A 13,112-nucleotide genomic window follows, 5' to 3' on the forward strand; every position below is an offset into this window, starting at 1 on the left:
AAAGTATGTGGACACTGTATTTGTCCATCATCTCATTCCAAAGGAAAGCTATTAATATGAAGTTGATCGCTTTTTTCAAAGCATTGTGAAGGGCATGCCATATAATGTTATGTTTAAGACCAATAAAATCCTTACTTTAAAGACAGAATTAGGACTGGTGTGGAATTCTTAGTAGAATGAGGCAACATGGTTGTCTGTACATTCCTCAAGAAAGAGAGGAAAAAAGATGCTACAGTGCCATTGTTGATAACTCAACAAGTGTAACAAGTGCCACAGGTGCACCAGACCCTCAGCAACAGGGAGCGGCAATCTGAAACAAAGTTAGAAAAACAAATGTCCAGCACACAAGGAATCCACAGAGCCAAAACAAATAAAGTAAAAATAATATTTGTAGAATTTTTTACACACCTACATGGGCCCTAAGCGTTTTGTGCCCTATAGGCATTTAGTCATGGGCTCCAATTTTGTGCATTCCTCCCAACAATCCAGAAGTAAAAATGAGGATGTTCTAGACTACCTGCCTTCTTTGGACCCCAAATCAGTCATCATTATACCAAGCTCCTTTTATCACAGCACAGATCTCTCTGAGGTACAATATGTCAAGGTACATATAGATGCAAGAGATTAAACTCTATAATTCAGAGTATTATTTAATTTTTACTAATATTTGGTCAATGCAATTCCATTGCCTTTGGTGTAACAATTCACAGAGCAGACCCTCCAGTGTGTGGGGCGGGGGGCGGGTTGAAGATATCTGATCCCCCACCTTGTCCTGTTCTTGGAGAAGGGTGCTCTGAAATAATTTTTGCCTGGGGGCCCAGGACACATATGTGAAAACATTATTACAACATCATTTTTATTGTTAGTACACAAGTGCAATCATTTTTCTCTGCCAATTCCCTGAAATCTATGTGAACACATCCAAAGAAAGAAAGCATGTGGCTCTTTATTTATTAAAGTCAGTATACTAAGGAAAAACATACAGTCAAATAAACAGTTCACACACCCAATGAAAATAACCACTAGGCATGTGGAAAATTACAAAAACAAAGATTTGTTTTTTACTAAATGCATTCCTCTTTTATCTTGCAGGCCCTGGTTTTCCTGATAGTTGGTTTCGTATTTATGATCGGAAGCATGACACTAATTGTATTTGACTGGATCCAAAATCCACCATCATCCAAGCAGCATTAATCATTTGCACTTTATTGAATAAGTCCTTGCTGGTGTGGCTGGAATTCCCTTTATGTTTTTTTTCATACAAGTGAAGGCAACTGAAAAGGAACTGTCCTATCTAGAATGCTGAATATTGCAATTGCGCCTCTTGGGTTGCTATTTATGTTTTCAGATATATGAACTAGTCTCAGAGTGTTGCTGATAATGTATATTTTATGATAGCACCCACAGATATCTACAAATGGCAATGTTTTTCAAAGGTAGTTTTCCACTGTAAAAGGAATTTTACTGATTTATGGTAAGGTTATGCAGGTCACTGCTTTTGTCTTTTTCCCATAATTTCTTTCTCCACACCTGTGAGGAGCTGCAGTTGAGCTGCATTTACTCATGGCATCATATATAAAAGAATAGGCTTGTTAAATCAATACTAACTGGAAAGTCAAAACTGATATATTGTGTACCCTCTTAAACGTTTGCTGTTGAGAGACAGATCAAATGTCAGTTGCTCATCTACATTGTAGCTCCATTGTCAGCAAAGAAGTTATTTCCCTCTTACAAAATGAAGTTCTAGAATTCTGTATCTAGTAGAAAATATGCTGGTGGACTCTAGTATAGTCTTTATCTAGTGTTCATGGAAAAGTGGTAGTTGAAACACATCAGTTAGGTTTATATGTAAACTCATCCATGCAACATTGCCCTTTAAGTGGATTTTTATATCTTAGTTTATTGTATGCAATGCCTCCACATGGTCTACAGGATTGAAGTTGGTGTTATAGCAAAGGTAGGATATAGATGTGTGTGTGTGTGTGTGTATGTATATAGCTATGGTGGCATTAGATATTACATTGCATTGGTGCACATTAGTATTTACATATTTTAGGGGGTAGTATATGGAGTAAAGTTGGTTTAAGGAAGGCAGTTCTATAATATATAGATGGATTTGGCTTACAGGCATGTATAATTAATAGCTGAGGGTCCAAAAATAAATTCCATGTAACGGTTTAAATGCAGTCAATATTCCTTCCTGCTTAAATCAATGTAATGCCATAAATGTGCTAATTACTACCAAAATGCTAACCAACTTTGCAAGCATTGTGTCTTGCCTCCATATAATTGCTGTATGCCTTCAGCTCCTATGCCTTTGTTCCCTACCTCCAGAAAACTAAACCTTTGGTCCTTAAGCCTTTGAGTTCCTACCTCTATATAAATAAGCCTTTATTTACTAAACCTTTCTGTCTTAAGTCAATATAGGAAAAACTTTTACTTCCTATTTTGCCATAGAGCACATCTCAATGGAATCAGGTCAGTTATGCTATATTGGTATATACTGGCTGCACAAAAGCTATTAGCCATTTATTCATTTGTTTGACATATTTTAATGAAAAGAAAAATAATCTGTTTAAATAATGTTTAATGATTATTGGCTTAAGCAAATTTGTTCCATGTATGTGGACCATGACAAATATATAAATATCCTATTGGTGCTTTTTTCTTTCCTATTCATGGGGGAATATACAATATAATAATACAGCTACTGCATATATATATATATACATACTGTATATCAGCACGTCCCAGAAATCCCCTCCATTTTGGTAAATAGCTGCCATTTATTTTTCCTATTTCATCTATAGACACCATAAACAAATAAAATCTTTGAGTAAGACTGTGCCTGTCATTGCTACTGTTTTATGTCAAATTTACTGTTAGCATGTTTTGAATTATAGCACATTTTTGTTTAGCATCTTCTTTGGAGAAGGCACAGAATGTATAAAAGTTCTCCGCCTACAGGTACTGTGACATAGTTTTAGATTGTCTTTGTGTAACTTTAGCACTGAACAATTTTGAGCCAGTATATAATCAAGTCTTCCACAATAACTGACTAAAGTGTTAAGGAGTACTTGGATGTACTTGGATGATGAATGTTTGTTATTGATTGGTATAGTATAGAAAATATTAATAGATCCTCTATCAGTGCAGGAAACTGGCTTGGGATATATTGTATATATACATTTTCCCCACATACAAATGTACGTTGTTTCTGTATTCTCAGTTCTTTATGATGTGTTTGGCTTTGATTGCCATTGATACCCAGCCATGATGCTATTGTAGTTTGCATTATTTCACTGTTTGACATCTATGTTACTGATAATTTGATAACTGAGCACAAACAGATATGTGCCGTTCTTATTAACTGTACTTACCTCAAACAGAATGGTGAAGTGCATAAAAAAATCTTTATTATTTTTTACATTACAGGGTATGCTAATATTAAAATTAACTTTTAGTACGATATAGAAAAAAGTTATAAAAATGTAATAAAATAAAAACAAAGGGGCATATTTATCAAAGAGTGAAGTTGGGGATCACCACAGTCCACTAGAGTGAAATTCCACCACTCTTCATTCATTTCTATAGAATTTAAATATATATTCTAGTCAGTGCATAGTAATGCATATTAAGAAAAAACAACATTTGGCCCCATTTTGAGCCCTGATTTGCTCCACATGTTGCCTTAATATACACAGGAAAAAAAAAAAAATATATATATATATATATATATATATATATATATAAAACATTCACAGACTCATATACAGTATAATAGCCAACTTTTTCCAATGTTGCCTTAATTTGGGTTCTAAGCCCTTTATTAAAAAAAATCTAAAGAGGCTCACAATGAGCACAAACAATTAGTCTAAAATGTATTTTAGTTTTAGCTTGAAAAAAAAATAAAGTTTTATGTTCATTTTATTTTGGATTGTAGGATGTGTATTAAAATCACACAAAATAAGCTATTTTAAATAGATTGTAACCTAAATTCTGAACGTTTTAAAAGTAACAAGGTTATATTTGCGTTGCTTAAGCCAGCTTTTTTTTTAAATATCCTTCCTAGTATTTTATCTAATTCTTCAAGTTAGATAGTCTGAACATTAAAGTATTTCTTTATTCTGTTGTTTAGTTAAATACCTGTTCCTTTCAGATAGTGGATCATACATTTTTTTTATAATGCTTGCAACTTGTGATCTATGATACATACAAAAATGGCTAAAGAGTTGATTCCTTTTCTACAGAAAGAAAGGGGGAAAAGCTACATGACTAGTTTATTTGACCCTATGTAAATCATATATTTTGGAGCAGATTTACATAGGGTCAAATATCGAGGGTTAATTAACCCTCGATATTCGACTGGCGAATGTAAATCCTTCGACTTCGAATATCGAAGGATATACCGCAAATAGTTTGATCGAACGAAAAATCGTTCCATGGAACGATTAAATCCTTCAAATGGTTCGATTCGAAGGATTTTAATCCATCGATCGAACGATTTTTCTTTGACCTAAAAATTGTTCGAAAGCCTATGGGGACCTTCCCCATAGGCTAACATGGCACCTCGGTAGGTTTTAGGTGGCGAAGTAGGGGGTCAAAGTTTTTTTTTTAAAGAGACAGTACTGCTACTTTCAAATGGTCGAATAGTCGAACGATTTTTAGTTCGAATCGTTCGATTCGAAGTTGAAGTCGTAGTCGAATGTCGAAGTAGCCAATTCGATGGTCGAAGAAGCCAAAAAAAACATTCGAAATTCAACGTTTTTTTTTCTTCTATTCCTTCACTCGAGCTAAGTAAATAGGCCCCTTAGTCATTAATAAAATGTTTTTATTTTATAATGAGTATTTAAAATGTTAATCTTCTTCTGCTCTTTACCATTGTCAAACAGGCATACTATGTACAGCTTGAGCTAACCATAACCTGTCACTGTTAACATAGAGTTTTGATTTAGCTGCATATCCATTAACATCCATTAACATCTTAATGTGTGCCATTGGCTCATCATTTTCTGGTTGTCTGGCACAATTAAGCACAGGGCTTTCATGTTATGAGTGCACTGCGGGGATGGTTAATAACCATGCCTGGACCAGATATTGGAGAATGCATTATGTACTATTTCTGTAAGTTTGGTGCAGACATTCCTGGTATACCACCTGTAGGGTTTTATACTGCTGGTGCATGAGCATAATTCTCTTTTAGTAATTTGTAACCAGTAGGAATCTCATGAATCCATCAGTCCAGCTACCCATTTAGTTTAAATGAGGAGTTTGTCACAATGCTGTAACTGGCAGTTTTCATCCAAAAATTCACAAGTGAGCATTTTTGGCCTGAAAAGAGTAAGTTTCCTACTCAAGTGAGTGGAATGTGAAAAAGGTGTTGTTGGGCACTTGCTGGTTGAAAAAAGTCAGCAGAGAATATATCCATTGTGCCATAGCCCTTGGAGTGAAAAGTTGCATTTATCCTCTAACAGCCATTCATTTACTCTAAAGACAGAGTACAGGTGTGAGGCTGAAAGCAACTGTCTTTTTAGCATATTAGTGTACATTGCCAAAATCATTTTAATACTTAATACTTTAGTTGTTACTAGACGATACTACTCTTCTTTTAATGGTGTGTCTATGTTTCTCGTACTGTACAGTAATGGCGTGCCTGGCATGTCTTTACTGTTTCCATTAAAAAACTGTAGTAATTTTTTTCTGATTTCATGGCTTACTTGTAATGTGTTTTTCTTCTAGTTAATGTCTTATAACCCTTTAGCTGTCTTTAGATAAAACGATGTAAAAATGCAAATATCAATTTACTTGTTATGTAGAACACTGATAATGTGCAAAATACACGTGGAATGTAGTTCTTATATAGAATGTAATATTTTACTTAAATGCTTGTAATATAGTTTAAAATGTTTCCTTTTTAAGAAAAAAAATAAATGAAATGTCTGGAAAAAAACATGTTTGTGCATTTATTTCATTTTATTACAGACATCTTTATGCTAATAGTTTTTATAATTATCTGAACATTAATTGGCTCCCCACAACAGTAAAACAGCAGTCACCAAATTTCTCTCTGACTGGCCTTTACAAGAAATACATACACACAATGGTCACAGTTGAGGTTTTCTTAATCCTTTTGCCCTTTTTGTCAGGCAGTTTTGTCAGGCATTTGAAAAGAGACTTTATAGGTGGTCGTTTAAAACTCTGGAAGGCAGGTTGCAAAGTGCAAAAAATGTTAATTTAAAAAATGCTTCCCTTAATTAAGCATACATACCTGGTAAGGTGTACTCTAAATTAATGTCATAAAATCTTCCAGCTAGATATATTACTGCAGGTCTTTGTAGAGGACTGAGACCTGTGGCCTCCCTTATGAATACAGAACTGTGTGTGTTCAGCAGCATTATATTAATATATGGAGGGGGATGGGTGGTGGACCCAGGCTACAAAGGGGCACTGTATTTACTGCCTGACCTAAATAATGTGATAAAAGGGCAGGGCTGGTCTGCACCTGTCACAAAAGGACCTGCACTTTTACAGATTTTTAATCCAGCATGAGGTGCAAAATGAAGTCAGACCCTCAACAGAACTGTTCCCTGAATGAGCACTGAGGGTGGGGGTACTTCTGAACCCCTTAGTACTCTTGTTCTTATTTCCAGGATCTTTGTAAGCAACCCATTATGTGTTCATAGCTTTAATTCTAGACTATAATTCTTGCCTATAATGTGTGTATTGTCTATGATAGTTAAACACAGCCTGCCTTATACTGTTTATGACCACAGCACTCCTGTTACCCCAGTACTGGAAGGTTCTAGCTAAAGGAAAATTCAGCTATTATAAAGCTCATTTACACAAGTGTAATGTGCATGTTCGAAAATGCTACTAAATGTTAGCTCTAAATCCCCATTATGTAATAGTCTAATCTTGAAGAAACTTTACCTCTAGATCATATATCATTTTACTCCTCTCTTCTTCTAACCACATTTTTTGGAAACTACAACAATGGAAGATAGCACCATTATATGAAAATTATTTCACCAAACAGGTATAAATGCATAAATGCTGTTTTTTATTTGTAACGCTAGTGATGTGCTATGTTGCGGCTTCCTACACACAATATCAAAGCAAAACTATTTAACTAAATGAATTGATATTTAAAAAGTACTTAACTTGATACTTTCTAAAGGACAAAACCAGCATTGTTGATTTTTACATACAATCAAAAAAAAAACTTTTTCAAGCCCCCATACAGTTTTGTGTTGTACTATTGCTAGTGGTCAGCACAGTGACTGATAATAACCTTTTTATGAAATGCTCATGTAGTTCAGCTCTTAAATAACTAATAGAATCATTCAGCAATGGAACTTACTTGCTGCTGATATCACTCCCCCTTTATATTTCAGTCCATCTATTCTATATATCTCCCTTGTTATTTGACACTGTGCCCATGCTAGTAACAGTAGCAGTCTTAAACTTGTAATTCACTGTCTTTGTTCCATTACCAGCAGACTTTACACCTGTTGTACTATTAGTATCCCTAGGCATGGGATCTATGTTCTGGAACCCTGTTTGCCATGTAAACAAACATTTTTAGCTTTGATTTTTGTCTGTAATGATAACAGTATCTTGCACAGATATGGAACCTGTTATTCAAAATGCTTGAGAACTTGGGGTTTTCCAGGTAAGGTAATTTGGATTACCTATACATTTAGGGGGTTATTAACTAAAACTCACATTTATCTCATATTTTTATTAAATCAAATCCGACCAAAGTCCAATCCACGATTTTATCTTATTTATCAATAAAATAACTCAAAAAAGTTGGGACAGGATAAAAAACTCGATAAAAATCTAGAAAAAACTCGAAACATACAAATTTTTGATTTTTCAAAGTATCGAAATACCCCTTATGCAGAAAACCCCAGATCCCAAGCATTTCAGATATCAGATCCTTATCATGCTCCAGTAAAGGAAAGCCTGTACAGATGGACCACCAGGACATAGAGACCCTCACGTTCACTCAGACAGCTCATTATTTTTTTTATTAACCATAAAAATCACTCCCTTGTTATATCCTATAATTGTATCCTTTTCACAAGCTTTTTTTTATTTTTCTTCATTCTGTTTAAACAGCTCAGTATAGTTAGTAAAACAAGAACATGTACAGCTGATTTTCCCACACGTCCATTTCTGGCCCTAGCAAAATACGTGACCTCTATGACCTAATTAGCCTTTAAATTCAAGAATGCAATTTCATAGTCAGCCATTTACATTGGGAGAAATAACAACAAATGCTTCTTGATGTATTTGTAAAAGAAAGGATTTACTATTAGAATTTAGCAGTACTTATGCAGCCAGAATTGACTACCTAAAGCACTCAACTGGCTTACATGGGCATTTTACCTTAAAATAAAGTTTTCTATGATGTAGAGAAAATATTTAGTTTGAATCTAGTATTTTTTGAGCTATTTGAAATATCTGTCTCTCTCAAACATTAATTGATCTACTCTATATAGTTGCACAGCCATTTAAAGCAGATTAATCCTTTATGTTAAAGTATGTTAATGTTTTATTATCCGTATTCCTTTTTTATTTCCCTTTTTCATTCATTTCCTTTTACTTCCATATTAATCATGCAGTTAAGATCAAAGTGAGTTGAGGCTAACAATGTTTACATTATGTTACAACTTAAGTCAAACCATTCCTCTACCTGCATTTTTACCATCCTTTTTCGGACTTTTCCATATTTATCCAAGTTTAAGAAAGTGCATCAGTGTTAATTTTTGTAATGTATATATTTATTAGACTTCCAGGAAAAAGATATTACAAGTATAATTCAATTGTTAAACAGAGTATGGAGAATTGTTAGTGACTGGTGTACAACAAAATTATCTTTTTCTTTCAACAAATTGTACAAAATGTCAATGCCTTTCATAAAAAGATAGTATTTATTATATTAGAAGACCAACTGTAAACAAAATAACAAACTAACTGAGCTGTTGGTTAGGGTATGTCACAAATACCATAATAGATTATGAAATGAATCAGTATTCTTTTAAAGAAAATTATGAATGTGAAGCCACTTCCTTCAGCTTATCACCCTCCCCAAAATGTAGCCAGTGGAAAGTTACTAGGAATGCAATCAATAAAATAAAACCAAAACATATACAGTAAAGTCACAAATAGTCCTGAACAGTTTAGGGGATTGGGTATTAATATCTCAGAGATGCTGGACCTATTTGTGTGTAGAATTACTAAAACTACTGATTTATGGGTGTACAGTATAATTCAAGAAAGGTGGAGGTATGTTTTTTAGGCAGTGCCAGTGATTGTGTATTGTCACCATATCAGCTTGCTCCATACAGCACTAAATTGCTGACCTTTCCATGGCAGAATTGCTATTAACAGTCAGGCTCCCCATACTGAAGGTAGGTTTGCAACCATTAAGGAGGGGCCAAACTGCACTGTGTCACTCTCTGTCCATTTTTTTGACACTTTGTCTCTTTGTAAGTGAGCTATCAGACAAAGACTTTGTATGATTCTCACTTTTTCCACTGGAATACACAAATGTATCAAAAAGGCATTAATGCTTTAATGTTTAATTAAATATTCTGTTTTGTCTCTGGTCTCTGGCAATTAAATAATCTTTATCAGCGTGAGAAACAAGATTGGTATGCTTACAGATGCTCCTTTTCCCAAAACAGTGTTAGATAAGTAGCTAGACCAATGGTTCTCAGACTTTGACGATAACTTTGTTGTCCCAGAAGAATTATTACAAATGCAGTGAATGGATTTTATAAACCATATACATGGCAGTAGTTTTTACTTCTTTGCAGTCATAAGTGCCACACAATTAATTTGAACTGTTCTATCCATGTTTTCTGGCACTGTCAAAGTTCAGTGTTTGAAAACCACAGCCAGGTTACCTTCCATGGGAAACTCTATAAGCTTTGCTTTGGTCCATGTAGAGACCTCTAAGCACACTTTGCAACAGATGAGTAACCCGCTTCTTGCTCTAACAACAGAGACCAAAGCCTATAGTCCTGGGTGATAAATATAGGCAAAATAGTAAATAAAGTTATTCCAAGCTCATGTTTGTGTGTTGAACAAGAAGAAAAAGCACCTTTTATTTTCTCAGAATATATTATATTTAGAAGCCTCTTAAGGACAGAAGTGATCTTTATGGTTTTCAGGGAAGAGATCCTAGAAAATATTAGAATTAAAAGTGAAGAATACAATGCAATAATAAATGAATTGTGCAAATTAACATGGGAGGGTTATTTACTAAAATCCAAATGTATCTAATTTTTTAAATAAAACAAACACAACCAAACTCCAATATCCGATTTTACCTTATTTATTTTTAAAAAAAGTTGATTTAATGTGTTTGAGCACAAACACAAAAAGATCGAATGAAAACCTGAATCTTACAATTTTTTCAGGGTTTTTTCCAGACATCAGGAAGAATGGTATTTTCTTCCGCCAAGCCAAATATTGCATGCAAATTTGTTGCCAAACAAAATCTAAATATCCAATGCAGATTGTTTTTGGCAGACATGGGGGGGGGCAACTGTGCGCCCCTTAATACTCATGAGTCAAGAGATTATTCTGCCTGGGGTCTGGCTGCACTCTGCACCTTGTGGTGTATAAAAAATACAGTGCAAGGTGTAGAGAACAACATCTGATGCCTAACTCATTGAAAATGATGCACAAGTAAGGGAACAGAAAAGGGGGATGCCTCCTCCTGCTCAACCCTCATGAATACAGCATTGGTGAGCACAGGCATGGGGTCAGCCATTTAAAGCAATTTGTCAAGAAAGGAAAACAAGGCACATACAAAATGCAAAGAAATGGTCCCTTGCACTTTGTACATTGCTTTCCTGATGGTAAATGAGCCCTAAAGGGCAGGTTTATAAAACAAATGCAGAAACTGTAAGTTCCTTAACTGGGCTTAATTTTTTTTAAAAAAAAAAAAAAACAACAATCCGTGATGTACACACAAGCAGGTTTTTTAACAGGAACTGATTCGCAGTTTCTGCAGTCATTTGTCTTCCTGTACTTTGTACTCTCTCTTCAAAAGTGAATTAAGAGAGCAGACACTGTACCATTCCTTTGCGGACAAGGACATAGAGATCAAAGACTAAATAGCAAGGCTGTGGGACATTCTGTTATTTTCTATTCCTGAATGGAACATCTTCATGCACGCAGTCTAATAAACTGTGAGTAGTTCTTTTTTCGATTCACACAAACCATTTAAATTCAATACATGATGTGCAACAATGGGCACATTGCTTAACACTGTACATTTCAGTGAAAATCTACTTTTAACTTCCTGTTTGGTTGCAATGTCACGCTTGCTAGATCTCTTTCATACAATAAGTGAACTTCCACATTAAGCACCCAAAATACTTCTTCTTACAAATATAACGAAAACAGTGATAGAGCCAGCTACCATCTTAAAAACACATCTTCATGTTTTAAGGGGTTTCTAAGCATACATACTAACATGCATAGACGATGTCCTTGCATTTTGCTTCCAATAAGGATTAATTATATCTTAGTTTGGATCAAGTACAAGGTACTGTTTTATTAGTACAGATTTCTGGATAACGGGTTTCCGGATAACAGATCCCATAACCGTATAATATTATTATATAATATATTAATGTAGTTGGGGTTGTCTTGGTGAAGCACTTATTTATCTATTTTCTTCATAACTTGTTTAAAACCTGATCAACAAATGGTACAAGAAGTACCTGCTGGCTTGAAGCAAACACAGAGGTCAAATTGATAGTGCGGTGCTGCTATGTAACTCACAAGTTAAACAATTAGAAGTATGTGGCTCTATACCTCCTGCACTCTCCTCCAATAGTTTCCGTGGCCACAGTCTAAAAAAGCTAAACAACACACCAACACTCAGCGGCAGTGTCCCATTACATCCTGCAATGATCACAGCGCCAGAAACAACCAAAGTATGCTATTCATTAGGGACAAGTCAGTTGTGTGTGAGTACAGAATGCTATTGGAGCTGTGGAAGTAACCCTGTGCTCTGTACTTTGCACTTTATGCTGCAATGCAAAGCAGTGTCAAATTGTGTATTGCTGCATTTTACACTGTACCTTGCATTAGTAAATGAGCCCTCTTGTGTCTTCTGTTAGATGTGAATGCTATTCACATCTGGATGACACCTAATTAGTGTGAAAGGACAAATAAGATAGGCCACCCTTCTGCAACTTAATCACAGTATCCAGACATGGCTGACTTAAAAAAACCAATTACTCTTAGCACATATGTGAATGCTTCAAGAGTAAACTAATGCCCTCTTTCTGTTATTGAACACTTACAAATTAATTTGCTTCAAGAATTTTTTAGTCAAACAGGGAAGAATCTCTAGTCAAATACTAATAATGTTGCATTCATTTTCATATGATTGAGTTGAATACTAAACGGTGTGATATTTTGTGAAGGTATAAAGGGGAAAAAGCCTGTTTCTTGAAGATACCTGTACTAATTATATTCATCAGTATGTACTTTGTAATACATCTTATATAAATATCTGTGATTCTATTGAACATCTATGATAATACCAGGCAAGTTAATAGGTACAATAAAACCTTTGTTATAATTGTCTTAACTTAAACAAAAGAAAATATCCAATGCAGTGTTTTTCCTGTGGCAGACCAAAGTATCTGCTTTACAAATATCTTGTGACTACCAGCCAGTGTTGTAACGTGAACAGGGAAGGCCTCCCCACAAAAAATCTTTTAGGGGGTCCTCCTTAGATGTGCCTCACACCCACTGGGCAGCTACAAAGTTTAACCAGCAGAGGAGGCTGGGGAGGGGGGGGCTACCACACAGCAGACCCCAGGTCTGGGTCCCCGGCCCTTGCTTGGTCACAGGGTCTGCTGTATGACAGTAATGCTACTAATCATCTGCTTCCCCACACTCTAGATCTCATTCTAAGAAATGGTTTTGCAAATAGGAGAAGCATATATTTGGTTACTTGCCTTGAAAAACCATTCCTTAGCCCAAGATCTACCAGATGATATGCCTAAAATCACATTTGATAGTTAGCAGGTCCGGACTGAGAATTAAAATAGGCCCTAGCATTTCAAGTACAT

At 35.1% G+C, this 13,112-nt stretch overlaps 1 protein-coding gene across 2 annotated transcripts in view; it reads left to right on the forward strand.

The window, feature by feature from the left end:
- slc38a4.L (solute carrier family 38 member 4 L homeolog) overlaps positions 1-3,478 on the forward strand; it is a 44,272-nt gene extending 40,794 nt beyond the window's left edge. For both annotated transcript variants that reach the window (XM_018252513.2, XM_018252514.2), the window contains one exon: positions 1,093-3,478. In XM_018252513.2, the coding sequence (XP_018108002.1) occupies positions 1,093-1,194 (102 nt within the window). In that variant the 3' untranslated portion in view covers positions 1,195-3,478. The remainder of the gene's footprint in view (positions 1-1,092) is intronic.
- Positions 3,479-13,112: the final 9,634 nt, after the last annotated feature.

The sequence above is a fragment of the Xenopus laevis genome, chromosome 3L (genome assembly GCF_017654675.1).
Source record: "Xenopus laevis strain J_2021 chromosome 3L, Xenopus_laevis_v10.1, whole genome shotgun sequence".
Lineage (NCBI taxonomy): Eukaryota > Metazoa > Chordata > Amphibia > Anura > Pipidae > Xenopus > Xenopus laevis.